Here is a 26970-nt window from a genome sequence, read left to right as displayed (position 1 = left end):
CCATCACACTGTGGACTCCTTTTAAGGTGATAATCCACTAACCCACCTCCCCCAACTACCCTCCCCACCAGATCTTTTTCAGAAAAATTTCTGCTTATCTCTTATTACATTCATGTGAAATTGTTTTTTTATCCAAGTTCAAGATTTTAAATTTATCCCTATTACATATTGTGTCATTAGATTCAGGACCACGTTTTAGTCTGTATTTCAATATATTAGTTATCTTTTTGAGTTTTTGAATTCTCTACAAATTTTATAAGCCTGTTATTTTTTCAGGGTATGCTGGAACCCCTTCTAATGGGCTTATGAGAGTCAATTCTTAAATTTTTAGTGTCAGCATTTATACCCTAGAAATTACTACATAGCTGAGCTTAGTTTATAGTTTTGTTGATTGTCTAGACTTCAGAAAGTGTTAGTAATCAGATAAACTTAAAAATGTGTGTGAAGACCAGAACTTCTCCCCCCTTGTTAAATATTTACTGGCACTCCCCCACATTGCTCCATAAATATTTCTTGAGTTCAACAGAAGTGCAGCGGAAGCCTCAGGGAATGAAGTCATCACCCCCCTGGAGGTCTGGGGACAGTAGGATCATAATTTTTTTTTTTTTAGGTTTTTGCAAGGCAAATGTGGTTAAGTGGCTTGCCCAAGGCCACACAGCTAGGTAATTATTAAGTGTCTGAGAACGCATTTGAACCCAGGTACTCCTGACTCCAGGGCTGGTGCTTTATCCACTGTGCCACCTAGCCACCTCAGGATCATAATATTTAATAATGGTGATGATGATGATGATGATGATGATGATGACAATAGCAACTGGTATTTATAAAGCACTTCAAGGTTTGTACATTGCTCTACATCTCATTGGACCCCCACAAAATCCTTGCATCTACACCTTCATCTAACTCACTGGTAAAAATGGTAAACAGCACAAGTTCACCTTAGGACCTCCACCAGACTTTATCTCTGAACTGACATTGAACCATTATTAACTACTCTTTGGATCTGACCTTTTTACTGGTTCCAAATCCATCTAATTGTACTATATAATGTAACTCACATTTCTCCTTTCCTCACAAGAACAGCATGAGAAATATTGTCAAAATGCTTTGCTGGAATCTAACTAAACTCTAGCTGTAGCATTGCCCTGCTCTTCCAGTTTAGAAACTCAAGTCAAAAGAGGTAAGTCTGGTGTGATCTGTTCTTGAGGAGTTGGTTCTTTGTGTTGGTCACCTCTTTCTTTTCTAATTATTCTCCACTTGCTTCTGAATTTTGCCAGGAACTGAAGTCAAGCTCATGGGCACCTTAAGTTTGAAACTTCCTTCTCTTCCCTTGCTTGATAATCCTGTGCCCTTCTCCAATTCTGAGGAATCTTGCCTGCTCCAAATGACCTTTTAGATCACTAGGAGAGGCTCAAAAATTCCATTTGCCAATTCCTTCAGTACCTTGGGATGATGGGCCAAAGTAATTAGTTCATCAAGAACATATTGGGGCTATCATTGTTGTCATCTGACTAATTCTGGGCATCAATGTCCTATTAGCTGTTTTTTTTCTTCTGTCCTTTTTATTCCAAATATCATTCTCCTTGACAGAGAAGACAGAAGAAATGAACAGTTTTGCCTCTGCCCTATCTTCAGTTATTAGTCCTTTTTACAGCTCAATCTTTTCCCCAATATAGTTAAAAAGAAAAACTCAACAGCAGTAGCAACAACAAAGATGCTTCTTGTAATCCTTAAATTTCCTTGGCAGCTTTAGCTTAGACTGGGCTTTTTGTCATTTTATGGGGTCATGGGATTTGAGGATTCCAAGAATCTCTCATAGTCTATGATTTTACAGTTATATGTTCTTGGATTCTAATTCTAAGATTTGAGGATTTTAGTTTCTATATTCTAGGAATGTGAAGAAAATTAAGTTTTGACCAAAATAAAATTTGAAAGTATTTTTGTTATAGTTTTTAAATGGCTAGAAAATCAAAACATCACAGATCTAGAATTAGAAAGGGTTCTAAAGGTCATCTAGCCTAACCCTCTCATTTTATATAAAAGGAAAGAGGGTGGATGAATGACTTGCCCAAGGGGTCACACAGGAAATGACAAGTAGGATTTGAACCCAGGGTTGGGGATTCTTGAGTCCATACTCTTTCCACTATACCATACAGATTAAAGGCAGAAATATGGAGCAAGCGTTGAAATGTTGTTGGAAGAGATCAATGGCTTTGTCTTTAACTTTTTTCCACTTTTTTGCATGCCAATTGGGGAGCACTTTGGGAACTCTAGACTCAAGACAACCTCTATGTTATTTTTTGTGGTTGCGTCTTTGAAATTGGTTTTAGATGCAAAGGAATTTTCTAACTGTATGTCAGATTATTATCTGGGATTTAGGACTTTGAAACAGCATTAGACAGAGAGAGTCAAAAGAATAGACTTAGCCAAGAGTAATTCTGGCTGACTTTTGTTAGATGATTTTAGCTAGGTGTGGAGGTTCATAATCCCTACTATGGATGAAAAGAACTATCAAGCTCCTTTTGTCAGGGAGAGGCTGTCTAATCACAATATTTTAGCAGATGGGAACAGAGCTGAGTCCTTGAAGATAATGGCAGAAAGACCTTAGAGAAATCCAGAAGAAACAATGGAAATAATGAGATACCCAGAAAAGATAATATACTCAACAGAGAGAAGAGATATGATATCCAGCAGAGTAGTATAATGGTATTTATAGAGAGGATACTGATAATGTAATATTGGAGTTTCTCCTTCCATGAATGACCCTAGCCACATATGTTCTCTCCATATATGTATCCTCTGTATGTGTTTGTTGTTCACAAATCTGCATTTCAACCTTTTCTCTTTGTTAACATGGTAACCTATAGGAAAATGTACTCCATCCATCACTAGGTGAATCTATTCTTATCATTTTACTTTCTATGCTATTCAGTTTAACATCTTTGTTTTGAATTAAGGTGTCTTGGCTAGGTGGAGAAAGTTGACACATCAGTGAGAACTCAGTGATATACTTAATAATGGAGAGTCTCAACTTAGGGTAGTTCTCTTAGGGCTCTCTTATGGGATTCTCAGAGGCTACTTCTGAGTTCAGTATTGTATGTTCTTTTTAAAAAAATTTATTTATTTTTTCCAGTTACATGCAAAGATAATTTTCTGCATTTATCCTTTTGTAAGCTTTTGAGTTCCACATTTTTCTATCACCCTCTCTTCCCCCCCTTCCCCATGGCAGCAAACAATATTATATAGGATGCCATGTACAATCATGTTTAATATATTTCCAAATGTTTGGATGTTTTAAGATTCTAGAATTCTATGTAAAATTCTATGATACTGTCATAAAATGCTCCAAGGTTCCATTACTTTGTGATTCTACAAGAGAAAAGACTCAGCAATGGCCTCAGAAGCATATTCAAGGAGAGTTTCAGTGTGTGAGAGGAGAATGTAGGGAGAGAGTACCTGTTTCCACAGTGAATATCAGAGTCTCCTCATTCTCCAGGGCCCTGCTGAACCTGAGGCTGAGGGTGAACTTCTGGCCCCTCCTCACCACGATCTCTGAATCTGGGTACTCTTCAGTGTGGTGGGCTTGGGTGTTTTTCTCTTGTTGCCAGTCCACTTCTGTTATTTTGATTGCTAGGAGGATCCAGATGCAGGGGAGGAAAAAAGGGGAAGGAGAGGAAAGAAATGAATCTACACATTTAGGAAATTCCTCCTCCCCTTCTTCCCTCATCACTCATGCTCTCTTGTTTAATAAATTATAGTAGGGACAGAGGAGACACTGCTTAGAAAGGACTACTTTCTTCCCAGTCTTTGCATATTCAAAAATCTTTATTGGCTTCCCTATGTCTTCAGAACAGACCTCATAGCTTGGTATTTGAGTCTCTCCTTAGTGTTTCCCTAAGTCCATCTTTCTTGTCTTATCTCAACAAATCCTATTCTCCAACTAGGTTACTCTTCTCATTCCCTCCCAAACCATGCACTTTTCTACTTATGCTGTTATCTCCCTACCACCATCTCTGCTCCTAAGCTGATGGAAAATCTTAACTAGGGTGTAATGCAAAGAGTACTGGTTTGGAAGTCAGGAGACCTGAGTTGGCGTCTCATTTCTTAAATTTATTAGCTTTGGGACCTTAAAAAAAAAGTCATTTGACTGCCCTGAGCCTCTGTCTTTCCTCATCTGTAAAATGGAAATAATAATTCTTATATACAGCTTGCTTCATGGTATTGTAAAAAACAGCTTTATAAATCATAAAGGTGTTATAGAAATGTGAATTTGCTATTGACATTTTTGTTATTATTATCATTATCTTTCAGGTCCTATCTCCTCTTCAAACCTTCTCCGACTTTCCTAGCCCACTGTTAGCTTTTCATCCTCTGAGCTCTTGACTCATGGCTTGTAAGTAGTATAGGGATTCTAAGAGTAGGACAAATCATAGATTATATATTCCTTTTCCTCTCCTGCTCCTATAGTCATAATTCTTGTATCCTGGAGAACTTTGACTACAATGGACACCCAGGGCCACCATCATCTGAAAAAAGAATCCCAATTAGGATTCCAAAAGGGTCATTGAGAGTAGGGTGGTCTAGGCCTTTGGTATGAACAAAGAGAATGGGAAAGATCTGGATGTAACATCTCCCTGAGCCTCAGAGCTAGCTTCTTGCTTGAGTGTTGCCTACCTGTGTTCCTGGAGACCCTCCCACTCAGAAGTCAGGATAATGGCTTTGGGCTCTGCTAAAACTCCTACCATATTGGTCTATATACATTATAGTTTTATCTTGTATAAAGACTTTATTGTTGTAGTTGTTCCAGGCTATGTTCTATATTCTAAGCTCCTTTCTAAATCTAGAGGTTTATATCATATGTTCTAACATCCATCCCAGGTCTGATGGTAATCATGATGATGATGATGATGATGACAACAATAGTTTTCTGTCAAATCCACCTTGTATAAAGCCTGAATGTAACTTATTAAAAATCTTTTTTTTCCCTCAGTGTCTGTCAACATTTTCTTTTCTTCTTAAGGAGAACCTGATTTTAGGAGTGTGGTCCACATCCAATATTTGTAATAAAGTCATATTCACAATGTTCTCACTCTTTGGGTTCTTTTCTTGCACAAGACTGCCAGGCTCCATTCTGGTTTTCTGTGTGTACATCCTCCCCAACTGGACTGGGAGTTCCTTGAAGAGACCAGGTCTGACTCTTCTTTTTCTCTCCAGAGTAGGACTTCAATAATGCCTTACTGATCTGGTAGTCTATCTGTATTCTAATGGCTTTTTCTTCCAGTTCTAGAGATCTGTTTTCTATATTCTAGGGTCCTTTCTAGTTCTGGCAAGCTATGTTCTAAGATTCCTTCCACTTTTCAGTCTGTTTTAAGGTCACTTCTAGCTCTGGCAATTCATTTTGTATGTTCTAACACCCTTCCAGGTCTGACAGTCTGTGTTCTATGTTCCAAAGTTCTTTCCATCTCTGCCAGATTCTGTTTTTTTTGTTTTTCTGTAATTTTAGAAACTGTAATTTTAGAATTCTGTAATTTTATGAAATTAAATATCAATGTTTCCTAAAGCCATCCCCATTACAAATCCTGCCTTTGGCAAACTACAATTTCTAGGCATTTTGCCCAGTCCTGGGGCCATGAAACAAACTCTGACACTGACTTTCTCAGTCTATGAATCACTCCTGGAGGGTAATTGGCCTGAGGAAGGTTAATTGGAGGTCTCTCACAATAGACTGTGTGCTCACCGTGATAGCTGAGTGACATGGCTCCTACTTTCTGTCATCTTCCTGCCTCTAGGCTCATCTTCCCCCTCATTCAGTTTAGATTGATAGGGTCAGGAGAGGGGAGGATCAAAGGGAGTCTTACAGGGCAGAGATGAAAGGAGCATCTGCTTTTCTTCTGACCTCCAATCTATTAATGCCTTCCAATTCATTCTCTCTCTCTCTCTCTTTTTGCAAGACACTGGGGTTAAGTGACTTGCCCAAAGTCACACAGCTAAGTAAGAATTAAGTATCTGAGGCCTGATTTGAATTCAGGTACTCCTGACTCCAGGGTTGGTGCTCTATCCACTGTGCCACCTAGCTGCCTCCCAATCCATTCTCAACAAGGCTGCTGAACTAATTTTCAAAATGGTCAGCTCTAATCAGGTCATTCTCTTCCCTCTTCACATGGACATACACATGTGAATACAAACACATACAGACATGTACATCCCACGCCCCATACTTATATACACACAAGCACCTACACTCACACAATACAAACTTGCACCCACACTCACATACATGTGATACATGGACATTCGTTCACACAAACTCATACATATACAAATGCACACACACACTTAACCCCCACACTCAGAACCAATGGCTCCCCTTGAGTCAGTTCACTAACATCTACTAGATAAACTAGTACCTGTCCTGTGCCAGGGACTGTGTTAAAGACAGCAGTTACCTATAGGATAAAGTGCATACTCTTCCTCAGGTCATTTTTAATTTCTCCACAGACTGACCACAACATGCTTATCTAATTTAATCCCTCTTTCCTCCTTACTGGACATGTGACAATTGGGCTAATCACACTCATGGTACTTGATCCCAGAGAGGAGAACTAGGAGAACATAAACTATTTCCCCCTCCTTTTTGCTTTCATCCATGTCTTTCCCTCATAGAGAATGCCCTTCCTTCTATCTCCCTGCACCCCCATGCCAAACACTGTCATACCTATTGCTGACATCCTACTTCTCACTTGAGACCAGCTCTAATGCCATCTCCTCCAGAAAGTCTTTCCTGCTTCCTCCCAGGGGGAAGTGATTCCTTCCTTCTTTGATTCATCCCCAGTCTCCCCCTTTCCCACCACACACACAATTATTTCTCTTATCCTTCAAAAATACTTAGTACATCCTATTTCAGTTTGTAGTTTGTATATGTTATTTTTCTGCACTCTTCTTCATTGCTGACTACCCGTTTCAAGTCTCTCTGTCTCATCTGTGTCTCTTCTCTAAGTGATAATCACTCCCTTCCCCAACATGTGCCAATCCCAGGACCCTGTCCCTAGTCAGTTTCAGCAAGTATTTTTTGAGTTGTATTGTTGTGAGTCTCGATAGTCTACCACTTTCCTTTATTTCCTGGTAATTGGGATATAGCCATAGGATCCTAGCCCTAAAAGAGACCTCAGAGGATATCTAGTTTAGTCTTTTCATTTTACAGATGAAAAAACCAAGACTCAGGGATCTGCCCAAGATCACACAAATAGCAAGGGTCAAGAGTAAGATTTGAACTCTGATCCTTTGATTCCAGAATCACACTCTTTCCATTGTGCCATGATGCTTCCACTTGTAGGATTGGGGATTTTTATCTGGAGAACAGAAGCCTGGGTGAATGAAGGAGAGCAAATATGAAAGAGGGACTAGATGAGTTCCATATGACTCCAGAGGGAAGTTGGAATAATTAATTCATCATTTAACAAATATTCATAAAATGCCTTCTTTCTGTCCAGTAGCAGTGTGACATAGTGGATAAAGAATTGGGTTTCATGTCAGGAAGAACTGAGTTCAAATGTTATCTTCAATCTATATTTTTTTGTGTCCCTAGGCAAGTGATTTAACCTTTCAAAGCAATGGAGCATTCTCTAAGATAAGGATTCTCCACATTTTTATGTCATGAACACCTTTGGTTGTCTGGCAAAGCCAGAATGTTTTTAAGTGCATAAAATAAAATATAAATTCATAGAATTACAAAAGAAATCAATCATATTGAAACATGTGTGTATATACATATTTGTGCATTTGTACACATACATACAAAGAAAGGCAAACAACAGTCCCTGACCTTCCTGACCTGAGCTGGAGTGAGATCATTACTCATCTTCTCTCTTTGATTTCCTCAGCAATCTGGCTCCCTACTAGGATCTAGGAGAATAATGATCATGCTTTTAGCAAACTGTCATTTTCAGGCCACCTACTAGTCCTTTCATGCTTATAATTTCTTTTGATCCTTATAACCTTTCTCTGTTAGGTAGGCAAAGATTGCCATTTCTCTTTTACATATGTAGAAACTAAGGCCTGAAGATGGTGAGATCTGGAGAAGAGCATGATGTGGTAGAATAGGCCATGGTGTACTAGATAGAAAACTGACCTTGGAATTCTATTCCAACCTCAGACACTTGACTCTTACTAGCTGTGTGACCTTGGACAAGTCACTTAACCCTGATTGCTTCATACCCAGGGCCATCTTTGGTTGTTCTGATCCATATCTGGCCACTGGACCCAGATGGCTTTGGAGGAAAAAGTGAGGCTGGTGACTTAGCACAGCCCCACCTCACTCAAATCCAATTCACATGCTTGTCATGGCATCACCTCCCTGATGTCATGGTCTTTTTTGAAAATGAAGGACTAACATTACCTAGAGCTCACCACTCACTTGCTTTGTAGTCTGGGGAAATTTCTTTCCCCTTTCTGGACTTTAATTTCCTATTCTGTAAAATGAAGAGGTTGGGCTAGATGATTTCTAGGGCTCCTAAATTTCTAAGAGCTATGCTTAAGGTTACAAGGTTGGAGGTGTCATAACTGGAAGCAGAACCAAGGACTTGCAGCACACTGGCATCTTCACTGTGCCTCAGGGTCTCTGGTGGAACACATTGTTTGTCTACAGGAACCTCAGCATCACTACCCTGTCCTGGGCCTCTTTTTGATACAACTATCTGTAGAATTATCTTTCTGGAAGTGAGTCACCAGGCAGGAGGTGAATTAATGGACAATAATTACCTGAGCCCTTGGAATAGATACAGGAAGAATGCAGGTCTGGAATGGGGGTGGTTGTGAATCATAGACTCTTTTTTAAAGCCAGAAGGGACCTGAGACATCTTCTGGTCTAACCTTCTTGCAATGTATTAATTATCACTATAAAATCTTCAATATGTGGTTATCTACTTTTTGTTTAAACACTTTCATTGATGAGGAACTTGTTACTTCAAAAGACATTCCATTTTTGAACAGCTCTTATTATTAAATTCTTCATTATAATGAATCAAAACATGTCTTCCTGTAACTAACTTCCCTTCTTATGTCCTCTAGTAATTGCTTCTGGTTTTCTGTTCTGCAGCTATTCAAAACAAACCTCATTTCTCTTTCTTGTGACAACCCTATTACCATGGTCTCCACTAAGCCTTCTTTCTGCTGAACATTCTCAGATCCTGTAGCAAGATTGAATTTGACCCCCACCCTCTTACCCTCATCCCAACCATCATCCTCTGGATACTACTCTTTGTTTGATGATCAGCTTTACAGGCAGGGGGCATTTCCAAGTCTTGCTACAGCAACTTTATTTTTTCTTCTATCATCTATCTATCTATCTATCTATCTATCTATCTATCTATCTATCTATCTATCTATCATCTATCTATCATCTATCTATCTATCTATCTATCTATCTATCTATCTATCTATCTATCTATCTATCTATCTATCCTATCTATCTATTCATTCATTCATTTATCTACTTATTTATCTACTTATTTATTTATTTTTTGCAAGGCAAATGGGGTTAAGTGGCTTGCCCAAGGCCACACAGCTAGGTAATTATTAAGTGTCTGAGGCTGGATTTGAACTCAGGTACTCCTTACTCCAGGGCCAGTGCTCTATCCACTGTACCACCTAGCCACCCCTTACAGCAACTTTATTAAAGTGATTGTGCTGAAAAGATGGGCCTTTGTTGTTATGGGAAATTTGGGATTAGTAAAAGTGTTTTGCAATTTCCTGAAAGCAATGCATCCTGCTATTATATTGTCCTTCTTTTAAACTCCATCTCCAGCTCACTGTCCAGCCTTATTGGACAAGCTAGATGGACAAGCTCTATGGGATGTCTGTTCAATTGCATGGGTAATAGACATTCTTCATTTGTTTGATCTTTCCTGTGTGTATGAACACATCAAATTCCTTAAAGCAGATGTTCTTAACCAAGGGTCCATGAAATTGGTTTTAAAAAGTGTTTTGATAACTGCATTTCAATACAGTTGATTTTCTGAGTAATACTATGTATTTTTTTTTATTTTTTAAAAACATTCTGAGAAAGGCTCCAGAGGTTTCGCCAGAGAGCCAAAAGGCTTCATGACCAAAAAAAAAAAAAAGTTAAGAACCCCTGTGAGTGTTTAATGGATCTTTTCCAGGAGACTTTGCAATGTCTTGGGCCTTGAAGCTGTCAATGAAATGTCATCTACAAGCAGGAGAATCTGGAAGATCTCACAATTCATGAGTCATCCCTCTACTCCTAGATTCTGCTCTGAATTCAATATACTTTTGGTGAGCAGCCATCTTCCCATTTTATTACTCACCTATTTATTAACAGAGGGTTGTTGTTTCTTTTTTTTTTTGATTTTTTTAATTTTTGGGGGGTTAAGTCATTTCTGTTGTTACAAAAATTATTTCAAGGAATATTGCATGACTTGACGTGAAAGACATTCTCTTTCAAGTAAAAGAGCTTATGAGTTATTTTTATTCTGCAAAATCAAGTGCTTTTGTATATACTCAATGGTATATTGTATTCTTGATATCTTTTAGTTAGTTGTGAGGCAGTAAAGATGTAGTCTGTTGTTGAATATCATGACCATTTCTGTATTTTCACCACCAGCATCCTCATTGAAGATGCTTTCAATTTGCACCTCATCAAGATTTTGTACAGACAAGAGGTTGCCATTAGGTTACTGATATTCTGTCAGCTTTTTTTTTGTATTGATAAAGTCAGAAATTTTTTCTACATCTTTGGTCTCTTCCTCTCTTTTAGATACTTTGTACATAAGTCCCTTTGATAATCTTTGTTTGATATTATAGTTATGAGGATAAAACTCCAATATGGAGTTACTTAGTCTAAGTGGTCCTAATGTCCTTAAAGCATTTAGTCAAAGACATACAATGTTATGTTTTTTCCATTGTTCTGATTTATGTTAACCTTGTGTCAAGCACTTAATGCTCTCTACTTTTGATTGGACAAAACTTCTGATGGAGTAGAAGTCTCTGAGTCATTTTTCTCCTGCTGCCTTCATTAACCCAGACCCTCTCTCACTTGTGATCTCAATAAAGAAGCTATCCCTAACCCAAGGCTCACCCAAGTCCAGTATGAATAAGTTGACCCTGAGAATTACTCTACCACATCTGGGTCTGTTAGGAATATTCCCCAATCTGGTACCAATGACCTATTCTCAACCAAGCTCATTCTTAGGGAAAACCATTTCACTATCTGAATCTTATACTATTTCCCCCAACATGATTTCTCCATCTTGTGCTGGGTGAATTTGTTGCAGCTAGGCAGCAGATGCTATCTTTTATATCACCATATGGTGTGCGTTATTATTTTTTGCTTGCTTATTGTAAGTACTACAAAAGATTTGTTTGTACCAGCTTCCTGAGTACCAATTTCCTATAAATTCTTGAAAAAAAACAATCCTTCAACAATCCTCACAATTTTATTTCCTCCAACCCATCTCTATAAATCCTTGATCTAATCTAATCTTCCTGTTTTTATTCTGTGCCATTTATATTTAGGATACTGTGATGTAAGAATCCAAGAATGGAGGATCTGCTATTTTTTTTAGGTTTTTGTAAGGTAAATGGGGTTAAGTGGCTTGCCCAAGGCCACACAGCTAGGTAATTATTAAGTATCTGAGATCAGATTTGAACCCAGGTACTACCGACTCCAGGGCTGGTGCTTTATCCACTGTGCCACCTAGCCACCCTACAAGATACTTGTGAGCAGGGTCAGGGTGAAAGGAGAGAGAGAATAGAATAAATAATGAGGAAAAGTGTATTGTATTTGTTTTTTGCAAATCTTTTCCCTCCTTACTCCTTTTCCTTTCCTTTCCCCTTCTCTGCTTCTTCTTCCTCTTCCTCCTCCTCCTCTTCCTTCTCCTTAAATACTCTTTTGCTTTTTTAAACTTGAATGCTCTTGGAATGACTTTGTTTAGTTAGATATCTTACTAAGCTTTCTTTAGATTACTTTTATCTTAATAACACTAGCTTTTATTATATAGAATCATAGTTTTCGAACTGGAAGGGATCTTAGGCAGATAAAAAAACTGAAGTACACAGAAATTAAATGACTTGCCCAGAGTCACACAGTAAATGATTGAGGTAGGATTAGTGCATGATCCACCACATCACACTGCTTCTCATTTCTATAGTGCAGTAAAATTTTCAAGGAACTTTAAGTACATTATCAATGATACAGCAACCCAGAATTAATTTCTCAATTATACGGTTGGGGAGACCAATGCTCAGAGATTAAATGACTTGGCTGTAGTACATAGCTAGTATCTAATGCAAGATTCCAATAAGTTTTCCTGACTCCAAGACCCCCCCCTTTAACCATTATACAAACCTGCCACTTGGTAGTGCTGATGAAGGGTCCTAAAATGACTTGTAATGGAGGAAAACAGTAAGGAGATGTCCTCTCCCAGGCAAGACAAAGTAAATTTGTTGAGGAAGGAGGAGAGGATGGTACTTATTTTAAGAGTATGCAAATTAAGTGTCCATGCCTAGTTTGAGTGATTATGGGTGTGGAAACACCCCTCAGTAACATTGAAGGGTGTGTTTGTGTTTGTATAAGAGCGGAACAGCCAAACGTCAGCTTTTTGGACCAACCCACAATGCTACTGCACCCACCCCTCTAGTCTCCACAGCCGCATGGCCTCCTCCCAGCTCTGAGACAACATTAATATAGACTCATAATCCTTCATGAGCTTGTTTAATACATTCCAATCTGTGTTTCCTTCTTCTTTCCTCTCCCAGTCTAAAAAGACAACTAGGTCACCTAGTTTTGGGTGCAGACTTTCCAAAGGGTACTGATGCTCTTCAGGAGACAAAGTGGTCCCCAATCCATCACAATAGTAAATTACATGGCATGTTACAGCACCCTGCCCTCTCCAAGGTCCTGAAAAGGTCTATCTTGCTTTGGAATGGAAGAAAAAATCTTTAGGAAAAATGGGTTTCCAGAGTGAGTCAAGCTCCTATAGCAGGAAGGGCAAACATGAGATTTTTGGTCTGGAGGAAGTGGTTTTAGGATCCTAGGTCATTGATGGTTGGGCCAGAGGCCAATGGGTCACTGGCCTCTTTGGCTCCTGGCATGGGTTCCCTGTCCCCCAGAAAAACCCAGATTTAGCAAGGTCTTTTTATAGAGGAAGGCTGTAATTATGGGGTAGGGGAAAGAAGTACAATGAATATCCTGTGGACAGGGATGTCTCTGAGCCAGAAAGGAAAAAAATTTTTCTACTGGGCATCAGAAGCAGATTAGTTTTGCATTGAAATGATGCAAATCAGTTCAATTAAAAAAACATTTATGAAGCACCTACTAAGTTCAGGGCCCTTTGCCAATGCTAGCAATATAAATGCAAGAGAACACAGTCCCTGATCTCAAGGAGCTCAAGATAAAATAGGGGAGAATATGACATGTGCATAAACAAGGATGATATCATATAAGGGAATGTAATTGGAGTAAAGAAGAGATTGAGACAGTATACTCTGTTTTTGTTTTTGTTTTTTCCAAGGCAATGGAGTCAAGTGACTTGCCCAAGGCCACACAATTAGGTAATTATTAAGTGTCTGAAGCCAGATTTGAACTCAGGTACTCCTGACTCCAGGGCTGGTGCTCTAGACACTGTGCCAGATAGCTGCCCCCAGACTACATGCTCTAGGAAAATTTGGAGAGGAAAAGAACATTTTTGGCTGGAAAGGATCAGGGAAGGCCTTGTGGAAGAGGTGACATTTGACCTAGACCTTGAAGAAAGAAGAGGATTTGAAAAAAAGGTGGGGATTAAGACAGTGAATTCCAGGCATGGGAAGTAGCCTGCATGAATACTTGCAAAGACTTAGTGATCATATCTTTGCCTAAATTGGGTTCTCCTTGGCCTCTTTATGATTTCACTGTCTATGCTCAGCATCTTTCCTCCCTCTCATTCTCTCCTACCTCTGTCTCCTTCCTCTTCCTCCTCTACTCTCTGAGAAAGCTGTTGACTCCAGAGACCCTGAGGAGAGTCACCTCTGATTCCTTTCATACACAGAAAGACTTTCTCCCCCACAATTAGTTCTTTCTCATCCAGTTCCTCAAAGAAATATAAGAGAAAGACAAGCTCCCCAGGGGAGGTGGTGGTGGGTGTGTGTCTCACCGAACGTCTTCCAGGGAGTCCCTCTTTTTCTCTTTGTCAGTCCAAATCCTATGCTATCTTCAAGATCCCTTATATATCCTTGAGATACTCAATGCCCAAGGCTCTGTCTCTCCTCAGGTCTCATAGCATTTTATTTCTACACTCTACAGGCCTCTGTCCTTCATTATTCTTTAAAAGATTATTAACTTTAGATCTCACCTGGTTCAGTTCCTCACTTCTTCCCCACTCCTTCCCCCACTGCCAGTTTGTGAAGGAGGAAAACAAAGTCTATAAGGGTGAAGTGATTTGTTCAAGGGCACAGAGCTAGTGAGGAAGCTGTTACTTGAACCCAGATCTTCTGACTCCTGATCAACGTTCCTTCCATGTCATAAAGCATATCTTATGCTTGAGGCAGGGTTCCACAATCAGAGTATTCAATGTAGTTGAATACACATCTCCCCCCCCCAAAAAATATAGTCCTGAGTGACTAATATTGGAATTCACCTAGTCTCCTACCTGTTTTCTTCCCCTCCTTCTAATTCATCTTCCCCACTCTTGTGTGAATAATATTCTTAATGTAATCAGTTCTCTACCCTGTGGTATTGTGATATGTACAGAATAAATCTGAAACTCTTGATTTTGGCAAATAACTTTTTCATCCTTTCAGCAATTGGCACAAAATTTTGCTTCTGCTACTACAGCAGGTCCTTAAATGCTTATTGAATTGTTGAATGGCTAAGACTTGAAGACACCAGATTTGAGATAGGAGAGACAGAGGAGAATTGGAATCTTTCCTTAATCATAAGATTAAGGAAAAGTCAGTCTTTTCTCCAGAGGTCAATAGTCTGAGAGATAGCCTGTTCCTACCTAGCTCAAGCCTAGTCATCACCTACCTCACACCTGGATTAGAGCCATAACCTTTTAATTGGTTTCCCTGATTTCAGTCTTTCCCTCTTCTAATCATCCTTCACAGACTGCCAATCATTTATCTAATTTGTTGCTGCGAGCATATCCTTCTGAGCATTTTACTCAGACACTTTCCATGACTCCAAGTTGCCTACAAGAGAGGTGTCAAACATTCACCCACAATACTACTGAGTATAGCCCAAACCAGATTAAAATGTCATTCCTATCTCATTTTAATGTGTTATTGTATTAATATATGTGTCTGTATCTGTATGTATATATATATATATATAATACAAGGATATAGACATGTACATGTAGATCTCTCTCATATATATACATATGTATATGTGTGTATATATATATATATATATATATATATATATATACACACACACACACACACACATTATATACGTTTAGTTCCTTCCAGGTCTGATTTTTTTGTTCTAGAACTGACATTGTTTTTTGGGTACGAATGTCCAATGGAAACGTTTACTTAATCCAAGATTCTATCTGTGCTGGAGATGACCTAGGGTTGATGGGCTGTTGCTTCGATGGACAGAGAAGCTAATGATTCCTGCTCTGCTTTGGAAGAATCAGCTTAACTTCTCATTAATCAATTAGTTGTAAAGGTCAGATGTCAGTGACACATTAGTCAAGGACATAATGGAACAGATTAAAAATCAATTACACATAAATTAGTCATCCAGATGCACTCTGGAGGGAGGAAATGATAGAACAAGAGGTTTCTAAATCAATATGTGCCCTGCAGTCATCCTTTTTTGTAGTTTTTCAGACCTTTTTCAGTTGTGCCCAACTCTTTGTAACCCCATTTGGAATTTTCTTGGCAGAGATACTGCAGTGATTTGCCATTTCTTTCTCTTGCTCATTTTATAGATGAGGAAACTGAGCAATCAGAGTTAAGGGATTTGCCCAGGGTAACACTACTAGGAAGAGTCTGAGGCCAGATTTAAAGAAAATGATTGTTCTTAACTTCAGGTCTGGCACTCTATCGACTGAGCCACCTGGCTGCTCCACAGTCATCCTTATGTATAGTTTGAGAGTCCCTGTTTCCTTTTGAGTTTGACACTATTGGTCTACAGAATCAAGACCAAACACTTGAGTTGATAGGAATATTCCAGGCTTCATAGTCTAGTGCTATTCTTTCCCTCTAATCTTTTTTTAAAATTTATTTTTATTAAAGATATTATTTGAGTTTTACAATTTTCCTCCCTCTAATCTTATCTCCCAGTTCTCCCCAACACAGACCCCATCAGGTTTATCTCTCTATGGTTTCACATTTAGAGTTCAGCTAATTGAAAAATCATCTGCTGGAACTAGGAACAGCTCTAGTGTACTATATTATACTAGCTATGTGTTTGGCCCTCGTTCTTGACCCAAATGGGCTATGAATCCCTTCTTGCCCCTTTCACCCTGGCTTAGTTGTCTGCTCCAGATTTGGTAGAATAGGAGAACTAAGCAGCTCAATCCCAGCCAGTATCAGACCTTTGGAACTGAGCTCACTTAAGCTAGGAAGCCTTCCCTTCCTCCAGAGTGCATCTGGATGACTGAATTATGTGTAATTGATTTTTAATGTTTCATTATGCCCTTGGCTAACATGTCACTGACATCTGACCTTTTTAGCTAATTGATTAATTAAGGGTTTCACTAATTCTTCCAAAGTAGTCTAGAAATCATTAGGTTGTTTCTTGAGTGAAGTAACAGCCCATCAACTCCAGGTCATCCCAAAACAGACAGTATCTTGGAGTAAGTGAATGATTCCATTGGACATTAATACACAGAAAAAAGAATGTCAAATCTAAAACAAAAAAGTCAGACTTGGAAGAGACCATAGGAAATATTTTTGAAGTTTAATGGACTCTAGAATATTGAATTCAGAGCTAGAAAGGATGTTAGAATATGAAACAAAACATATCAAGGACTAGGAGAGATCTTTGACCCTAGAGATCCTAGACCCCAAAAAATCAGAGCAGGGAAAAACATGAATAATTCTTTAGTTTCATTTTGTTATTGACAGAACTGGGGTTAGTGTCCAGCTCTTGACTCCTCTTCTGGATCTCTTTTTAGTATATTTCATGGCCTCCAGAATTATTCTACTAGCCTTTATTTAGTGCTGACTGTGCATAAGGGTTGGTGCTTGGGGATATGATATAGAGCTCTGCCCTTTAGGAGGCTGACATAGTAGAAAAATTCCTGGAGTTTAGAGTCAGGAGACCTGAGTTTGAATCCTACCTCAGACATTTACTATGGGTACAAGTAGTTTAAATTTTTGGAAATTCACTTTCTTCACGCATAAAATGGAGATAATAATATCTGTATTGCCCACTTCATAGAATTGTCACAAAAAAGTATTTTGCCAAACCTTCATATTATAGAAATGAGAGGGGGAAGAAGGGAGCAAGAATTAAAAGAGTACCTTCTATGCAGTAGTGTGTTAACACTTTACAAATATTGTCTGATTTGATTCTCACAGCGATCCTGGAGGGTAGGTGCTGTTATCCCCATCTTAAAGTTGAGAAAATGAAGTAAATAAAGATTAAGTGACTTTTGAAGAGAAAAATATCTTTTCCCTAGGCTCTTCATCCCTTAAGGAATCCTTTGAATTCTGTGGTTACATGCCACATAATGGGTAAACATCTGAGGCTGAATTTGAACTCAGACCTTCCATTGCTCTATCCCCTATTATTGCCTTCTGATTAGGGTGATGAAATATATATACATACAAATAGAATATAAGGCTAGAAGAGTAGGGTTCAATGGGGATAGTCAAGTGCTCTAGGAAGGAGAGATCCCTATAGGTTGAGATGATAAGGGAAGACTTCCTGGTGTAAAGAAACTCAACTCAAAGAAAACAAAGTCCAAGAAGACTCTCAATAGTCCCATCTAACATTTCTAATGTGAGGCTCTGGGGTGTTGTGAACAGAGAGGCAGAGAGTGACGAAACTATTACCCCATTTTAGAGATGAGGAGCCTGAGGTTCAGAGAAGTGAGGTGGTTTAGCTATCATCACATAACTAAATGAGACAGAGTTAAGGATTCAAACCTAAAATTTTTTGAGAAGTTTTGGCTCTTTCCAAGCTAGCTCTGAAGTTTTGGTTCTTTCCAAGCTAGCTCTGATGCTGAGAGCTTTTAGGGTGAAATGTAGAGCTGTAGCCATGCTCCAGAACTTCTGACTCATGTCCACCATTCCAAGGTCCCTTTGAGCAGTCAGATGAAACCAGGGACACCCAAGGAAAAGAAACTAAACCAAATTCAATGGACTCTTTGCTATTTGTGTGGGGTATGTATTTAAAACAAATTATATATATACACTTTGGCCATTAATAACAAGAAAGTGATCCTATCTCAAACCATACATCTACACAGAACACTTAAACATTAGAAGAAGAAAAAAGCAGCAATGGGAAAAATGGACCAAGAGGTAGGAAAAAAGCTCTAGTCTTAGAATTGGCAGATAGGATTTTGAATACCAGCTCTGCCATTTGGTACTTATGTGGAAATCATTTTTCCTCTCTTGGCCTCAGTTTCTTCATCTGTGAAATAGGGAGAATGATTCTTACCATACCTGTCTTACTGGGATGTTGAGGATCAAATGAAATGATGATGTAAAACACACTGTGGCCTATAAAGCGTTATATAGAAGTGAGCTATTATTTCAGGATTTTAACAGCCCTTTAAACTTGTGAGCTGGGGACTAAATGTTTTAGGGAGGAAGTCCTCATAGTGTGCTCTGCTCTGCCCTGGAAAATCTCCTTTCTCTAGGTTTGCCTAGTTTCCTCCTTTTTCCCTAGTTCCTTGGATTCCCTGGTTATACATCATCAACTTTTCCCTAAGCCTAGAAGACTAGGAATGTTTCTTTGAATTTAGTCCAAATCAACATACATTTATTAAGTGTCAAGGACCTTGAACTAGACTCTCATTTGGGTAAGACCAAAGAATTTGACTTCCTTCTTATTTCTTCCTGGTTGGGAAAGAAGACTCTTTAGATCTCAAGTGAGGGTCTTCTTTTCTTCAGCTAAAGACAAATGGGGTTACAGCCAGTGTTCTTGACCTGAATGAAAACCTTTGATTCCTATTGCTTTCCTTAGCCTTCCAACTCAACTCACTTTTCTTGAGATAAAGATAAAAGAGCCCTGATCTAAAGCCTGGTCTAAAGTTCACCTAGTTCAGTTCCTTCATCTTACAGATGAGAAAAGTGAGTCCAAAACAGTGTCAGTGACTTCCCCAAAGTCACATAGCTAGTATGTACCTGGGAATTATTAACAGGCTCAAAATAATAGTTTACATTCCTATGCTACTTTGTATTTTAAAAAAGTTGGTTTACAACAATATTTCAAGATAGAGAATATAAAATTATTACTCCCATTTTAGGTTGAAATATACAAAGTTGGGCTATGTGACTATGCATATTAGTATAGTTTAGGAAAAGTCAGAGCTGGGATTCAAATCCAGGTTTCTGACTTTGAACCTGCAGCTTTTAATGATTTCACTCAAAAAAATCATTTCCTACTACATACATCCAAAGTTACTTTTTTTAAGTTTGGCATTCAGAATCCTCTATAATTTGACTCCAACCTATTTTTTCACTTATACCTCCCTTCATATATTTCATGTTCCTTCTCTCTGTCTCTCATTCTTATCCTCCCCTCTCTCATCCCTATGCCTTTGTCTATTCAATTTCCCATTCTTAGAATGGCTTTCTTCCTGTCCACGTCCATCCCTATAGCTCCTTCTGTTAAATGATCTCCCTTCTCTCAAGGCCCAATTAGATGTGACCTCCTTCATGAGTTAGAAAGGACCTTAGAATTTCTTTTTCATTTCCCCTCCTCCTTCTCTCAACCAATTTCTTTTCCTGGTTCTGACAGGCCCTTTCACATGCAGTTATCACTCTTTGCTTTGTATCTTAGATATTTGGGTACTTCATCTTCTCCCATTATAACTCCTTTGAGAACAGGGTTTATGTCATCACTCTCTTTTATATCCCTTGTGAGAAGAAAACCATCTTACTTTTATAAATTCATAAAATGTTAGCTTTGGAAGGGACTTAAAAAAAATCACCATGAGTTCAATATCATTGCTTTACAGATGAGGGCACTTAAACCCAGAGAGGAGAAGGAATTGGCCCAAAACTACATAGCTAATGAATGACTGAGTTGTAACTCTTACTTCCATCTCTTAACTCCCAACTCCATCTTCTTCCTGCTGCATCATGTAGTCTTTCTTATACACAGTAGGCATTTGGTAGATGTTTGATCAATTAAATTGAGGTTTTGGTTCTAGTCTTGAATCTACTGCTAATTCACTGTGTAACTCAGAACAAGTTCTGACCTCCAATCTTGGCCTCAGTTTTACCTATCTAAAAAGTGAAGGAGATGGATAAGATAGGTTCTTTCTAGCTCTAAGTCTGGAAATCTACCATTCTTCTTTGGCTTCCAGTGATAGGTCTCATCTTCCAGTAAAATCCCAGGGACCACAAGGACAACTCCACAAGAACATGTTTAAAGGGAAATCATCACTACCATCCTCCCAAGAACCTAGTGCCCAGGTTTCACTCACCAGCCATGATGGTTCCAGGGGCCCCAGATTCCCCTTGCCCTCAGCACTTTGGTGAAAGGACAGGACAGTGTTAGCTAACAGCCAGACAGAAGAACTTTAATGAGGGAAGTCTGAGGACTCTGCTCAGCCAGGGAAGCCAGCATTCAAAGACAGGGGTGTGTCTCTTCAACCTTCAATAAGATGACTTGTTATTCACTGGTAAAACACATAATCATCCATAGTAATTACCTTCACTCACCTGTTCCTGGAAGGTGGCCATGAAAGACAACATCCCAGCATGGAGAGTCCCTAGAATCTGAAGAGTATGGAATATTCTTTGAAAATCAAATCCAGAATGAAAACCTGGGAGGGATATTAGAATACAGACCACAAGAGGTCAAAACCGGAAGGCAATTTGAAGGATAAAATATCAGTCATGGAGGAGAGCTTAGAGTATAGAATGTTAGCAGAAATGGAAGGTACTTTAAAGCATAAAACAGAATTCAAACAAATGATAAAATTCAAAGGGACTGTAGATCATAGAACATAGAATGTTAGAGTGGGAATTGTCTTTAGGAAAAAAAGGTTGAAGTAGGAGGGACCTTAGCACATAGAATGACAGTCAGAAGGGAATTTTAGAACATAAGTGTAGAATGTTAGAGCTTAAAGGAATCTAAGAAAACAGAAATGTAGAAGGCTGGAACTAGAAAGTGTCATCAAGTCTGATCATCTCTTTTTATAGATGAGGAAATTAAGTCTAAAGAAGGGGAAACAACCTTTCTATAGTAGAAGAAAAGGGACAAGAAAACTAAAATTTCTTGACTGCAGGTCCATGTGATTCTTTTTATGCCCTGGGTGAGATGACAGAGGGAACAGAAAGGTGCCTTTGCCAGAGACCTCAGGAGCAGGGACCTACTCCTACATTCTCATTCATGTCCATTCAGAATTGGGGTTTCCTGTGATTTAACTTAATTTCCTCCCCTTTTTATTAGTTTGGGAATGGTATGAAGTAGAGCTGTTAAAAAAAATTACCTTGAGGTAATCCTTGTACTCCTATTGTCAAAGACTCAAGGCTTCAATGTTCTGCTCTAATCATATTCCTCCCCCTACTCAAAACTTGTCCCAAGTTCACTGGTTTTCTACAGGAGGAAATCCAAGTTCTTCAGTCCAGTGTTCAAGATCACCATAATCTTGCTCTAACTTACATTTCTAAATATGTCTCCCATTTCCTTCCCTACAGGTCATATGCTTACAGTAGTGGCCTTGGAGATCAGTCTGTGAAGATGTGGGGACTAGGATCATCTCAGCCACCCAAGCTCTAGTCCTGTTTGGAATTATAGAACAAAAAAAATTAAATTTTATTCTCTTCATCCTCCCCCTATTTTATAATTCCTAACTCCTTTATTTGTAGATGAGAAAATAGACAAGGGAAGTCTTGACTTGCCTAAAGTTTAAACACCCATCAGCAGTGAAATGAGACCCCAGGTCTCCTGATTGATTGATTGACCAGTGAGTGATTGCTCTTTATATTATATGACATTGCTTCCTTCTTTGTTTCCCAGGTGCCTCAGGAACAGGAGTGATGGAATATTCAGAGTCACCTGTGTAGGAGCAGGGACCCATGGATCCTACTTGTATCTGAGAAACCAGTCCATTTTATTGCCTATTATAAATCTCTGGAATATGAGGCAGGAGACTGTAGTTTCTCAATCTGTAAAATGCACGAATTGGACTAAATGATTTTTAATGTCTCTTCCATCTACAATATTCAAGGTTCTAAGATAGGAAAGCATTTTTTAATCTTTTTTTTTTTTTGTGTGTGGGATATATACTTTGTCAGTTGGTGGAAACTATTTTCTATATAATTTTTAAATAATTGAAGAAAATACTAAATTTAATTTAGAAGTTAGTGAAAATAAAGATGACTTTTTCCCCCATCTAAGTTCACACATTCCTTGAGATCTATTCATGGAACCTTTCTAGGGACCCTAAAGAACCCTTGATCTGCTGGTTGAGGTAGAATGTCCTCATAGTCCCTACTAACAGGGAGACTGAGATTGGTGGATCTCTTGAGTTCTGGATTTCTGAGTTGTGATGAAGTATTAGCACTAAGTTCAACACTAACATGGGGAAACTTCAGAAGGGGGTGGGTACCAGCTTACCTAATGAGGGGCAAACTGGTTCAGGTCAGAAAGGTCAAAGCTGTCAATGTTGATCAGAGTGGAAATGGTCTTGTAAATAATCCCTTCTCTTCCAACCTGGGTAAAATTATTTCTTAAAAAAAAAAAGGAAAAGAAGAGGGAGTGGAGGAAGAATGGAAAGGAAGAAAGAAAGAAAGGCAAAAAGAAAGGAAGAAAGACAAAGAAAGGCAGACTGGCGGGGGGGAGAAAAAGGAAAAAAGAAAGGGAGGTAGGGGAGGGAAAAGAAAAAAAAGGAAAAAGAATCTTTATTTTAAGTTCCCTTTCCAATGCTGATATTCTCAAACTCCATTTTACATGTTAAATGGTTCCCCTAATATATATTCTGGAGTATGTACTAAGGTATTAGGCATTATTCTAAGTATTTTGAGTATGTGTGAAAGAAATGGAATCTCTTGCACAGTGGAGATGCTTAATAAATATTTATTGATTCTATTGAAGTTCTATTCTCTAGGCCAAAAAGTGAGAAAATCCTATTCTTCTTTAGACTTCCAGAAGGCTTCACAATCCCTTCCCTAGGAGATTCAGTTTGGTCCCCAAATAGAATTTCCAAGGACTTCTGTCATCCCTCCTTTCTCTTTCCAAACCCTTTATGAAGTCATTGAAAAAAAATCTCCTTTTAGGGGTGGCTAGGTGGTGCAGTGGATAGAACACTGGCCCTGGAGTCAGGAGTACTTGAGTTCAAATATGGCTTCAGACACTTAATAATTACCTAGCTGTGTGACCTTGGGCAAGCCACTTAACCCTATTGCCCTGCAAAAAAAAAAAAAACTAACTAAAAAAAATCCTTTTCTAGAACTTCAAAATGGGTTCTGTTTGAAACTATTTTTGTTAGTTCCAGAGGAAATGCTGAATAAGCTCAGAGTGAGAAATACTGAAAAAAACTTTTTGAAATGACCACCTAGAAAAGGACCTTAAAATATTTTGTGTTAATGCTGAAAGTTTACTTAGAATATAGAATGTCAGAGCTGGAAGGGCCTCAACAGAACTTCAGAAATCATTTTGTTCTTATCCCAACTCCCTTTTTATTCATTACAGATGAACAAACTAAAGTCAGAGAGGAAAACTGTCTCTGAACCTCTCATTCTCCACTTGGTATTTCTCTCCTCTTGAAGGGAAAAATATTTTTGAGATTTAAATTGGCCCTTTGGACAAAAGAATTGAGAATTCAAAATGTGGGGGTCCTACTTAGCATAGAAATGTAACATAGGATAATAAAGGTGAATGGGATCTTAGGGGAATCATGGGTAGTGGAAAGAGATCTGGGCTTTCAGGAGGTTGAACCTGCTCATCCTCCTTCTAGCTGTATGATCACTTAACATCATTATTAAAAAGTGGATTAACATAACATTGCATATTTCACAAAATTGGAAGAGACCATGGAAATCATTTAGTACATAATTCTTTTTTTGTGGATAAGGAATTGACACCCAGAGAGGTGTCTTGTCCAAGGTCACAGGGGTCCTAATGGTGCTATTGTCGGTGCTGACAACAACAACAACTACATTAGGACCCCTTGTCTTTTCCTCATACTTTGCTTTCTGGAATGGGCCCAACCCACCGAATACAAATGGGGAGAATGAGGAAATCAGGTGATCGACCAAGGCTAGCACCATTTGGTTGTGGGTAGTGAACCTTGATGGGAGAAGGAAACTGAGAGTGATTTGGAACTTTGGGAGAGCCAACCCACAGTGGTTTAAACTCTTTAATGAGCTCAGCCCTAGCCCTCACCTACCCTGTAATAAGGATAATTTCTGGCTGTGGTCATTTGTGAATCATTTGCATAATGGCTCCAAAGTATTGACAGGGTGACAGAACAACCCCAGGGCCCTTGTAGAAGTAGTTTTTCTGCCCTGGCTGGACTAGGCTCCTCCTCATGAAGCCTTTTCATCTTGTCTTCCTCAAGTTGTCTTTAGAAGGGGGGAATGTTTGAAAGTAATCACTCCAGACAGCCCAAATTTCAGAACTCAACCAAGGCAAAGGTGGGGCTTGGGGGGGGGGGGACTAATTAAAGTCTTGGGATCAAATCTGGGAGATTAGAAACCATCCTACCTCTTCATTTTTCAGAAGAGGAAATAAGTTTAGAAGGGAAGTGATCTAAGGTAACTCAGATTCCATACACAGTATCTTAAGTGGAATTCAAGTCTAGGACCTTTGAGTCCAAGGCAAAGTTTATACCATGCTACCTGTATATACAGAGATGCAGAAGTTAGGGAAATGGTCTTGAGGTCAGGAGAATCTGTGTTCGAATCCTGCCTCTGACATATGTTAGTTATATATGACCTTGGGTAAGACATATAAACTCACTATCCTCTATGTGAGTCTTTAAGACTTTTTTGTCCAGAAACTGACAATTTGTCTTTTTTGTGTGGCAATTAGGATTAAATTACTTGCCCAAGGTCACACAACTCATAAGTATTTGAGGCTAGATTTGAACTCAGGTCTTCCTGAGTCACCTAGCTGCCCTGCATGATCTTATCTGCTTTGATAAAAGGCATTGCCACATTTAGAAGCTCCATTTATCCAGAGATATGATAGGAAATGTTGAACAAATAGCTCACTAGGAAAAAAAAATTCTGGGAACACTTTAAAAATTAAATAATTTTATTTATTTTTGAAGTTTACAATTTTCTCCCCAATCTCACTTCCTTCCCCCCTCCATCCCCCCCCACAGAAGGCAGTCTGTTAGTTTTTAAATTGTTACCATGCTATACATTTATCTAAATTGAATGTGTTGAGAAAGAAATCATATATTTTTTTTTTTTAGGTTTTTGCAAGGCAAATGGGGTTAAGTGGCTTGCCCAAGGCCACATAGCTAGGTAATTATTAAGTGTCTGAGACCGGATTTGAACCCAGGTACTCCTGACTCCAAGGCCGGTGTTTTATCCACTATGCCACCTAGCCGCCCCAGAGAAATCATATTCTTAAGGAAAAAAAAATAAGAGATAGCAAGATTATATAAGATAACTTTTTTAAAATTAAAGGTAAATTGTCTTTGGTCTTTGTTCAAACTCCACAATTCTTTCTTTGGATACAGATGGTATTCTCCATTGCAAATACTCCAAAACTGTCCCTGATGGTTGTACTTATAAAATGAGCAAGTCTATTAAGGTTGATTAAAGTTGCTGTTATGGTGTACAATATTCTTCTGGTTCTGCTTATCTTGCTCAGCATCAGCTCGTGCAAATCCCTCCAGGCTTCCCTGAATTCCCATCCTTTCTGGTTTCTAAGAGAACAATAGTGTTCCATAATGTACATATACCACAGTTTGTTAAGCCATTCCCCAAATGATGGACATTAACTCAATTTCCAATTCTTTGCCACCACAGACAGGGCTGCTATGAATATTTTTGTACAAGTGATGTTTTTACACTTTTTCATGATCTCTTCAGGGATAGACCCAGTAGTGGTATTCTGGATCAAAGGGAATGCAAATTTTATTGCCCTTTGAGCTTAATTCCAAATTGCTCTCCAGAAAGGTTGGATGAGTTCACAGTAGGGACACTCTTTTAAGATTAATCTACATCTGGGTGGCTAGATGGCGCAGTGGATAGAGCACCGGCCCTGGAGTCAGGAGTACCTGAGTTCAAATCCAGCCTCAGACACTTAATAATTACCTAGCTGTGTGGCCTTGGGTAACCCACTTAACCCCATTGCCTTGCAGCCCCCCCCCCCACATATATGATATATGTTTGGGAAATATTTAACAAAATAAATACAACCCAATAAAACAAAGATACCATTACATTTTAAAACTGTCTACAGGCAGCCCTCAGGGATCCTAATATATGATTTAGTGGACTGCTTTTCTATCAGAATTTGACACCACTGCTGTAGACAATCAGTAAAACAGCAAATCAAGCCCTCATTGTAGTTTTTTGCTGATTTTCTGGTTTGTTAAATTCTTATGTTGAAAATTTAATAGGGGGCTCTCCTGCGCAGGTTAGAGCTGGTTCCAGCAAACTCTACCTTTACAGTTGAAATCCTAGATCCAGATGTCACCTTTAACCTTCCTAAAACTTTCAATAAATGTACCAACTTGGGGGGGTGGAGCCAAGATGGCAGCATGAAGGCAGCATTTCCTGGGAATTCCTTACCCCCAAAACTCCAAAAGTCAACAAATTATGACTCTAGCCAAAATACAGAGGGTCAGAACCCACAGAAAGACTGAGTGATACATTTTC

At 38.8% G+C, this 26970-nt stretch overlaps 1 protein-coding gene and 1 long non-coding RNA gene across 2 annotated transcripts in view; one reads left to right on the top strand and one right to left on the bottom strand.

The window, feature by feature from the left end:
• The window catches only part of TGM6 (transglutaminase 6), a 48889-nt gene extending 28191 nt beyond the window's left edge, over positions 1-20698 (bottom strand). Inside the window, exons 1-2 of the mRNA XM_074211189.1 lie at positions 20610-20698; positions 3457-3630 (exon numbers count right to left, since the gene is read on the bottom strand). Of these exons, the coding sequence (XP_074067290.1) occupies positions 3457-3630; positions 20610-20616 (181 nt within the window). The 5' untranslated portion in view covers positions 20617-20698. The remainder of the gene's footprint in view (positions 1-3456; positions 3631-20609) is intronic.
• On the top strand, positions 3434-21955 carry LOC141505384 (uncharacterized). The gene is made up of 3 exons (XR_012473592.1): positions 3434-3562; positions 10158-10290; positions 21829-21955. It is a non-coding gene; the product is annotated as an uncharacterized LOC141505384 (long non-coding RNA).
• The last annotated feature ends 5015 nt before the right edge of the window (positions 21956-26970 follow it).

The sequence above is a fragment of the Macrotis lagotis genome, chromosome 1, assembly GCF_037893015.1.
Source record: "Macrotis lagotis isolate mMagLag1 chromosome 1, bilby.v1.9.chrom.fasta, whole genome shotgun sequence".
NCBI classification, from domain to species: domain Eukaryota; kingdom Metazoa; phylum Chordata; class Mammalia; order Peramelemorphia; family Peramelidae; genus Macrotis; species Macrotis lagotis.
This window is presented reverse-complemented; position numbering and strand designations above follow the sequence as displayed.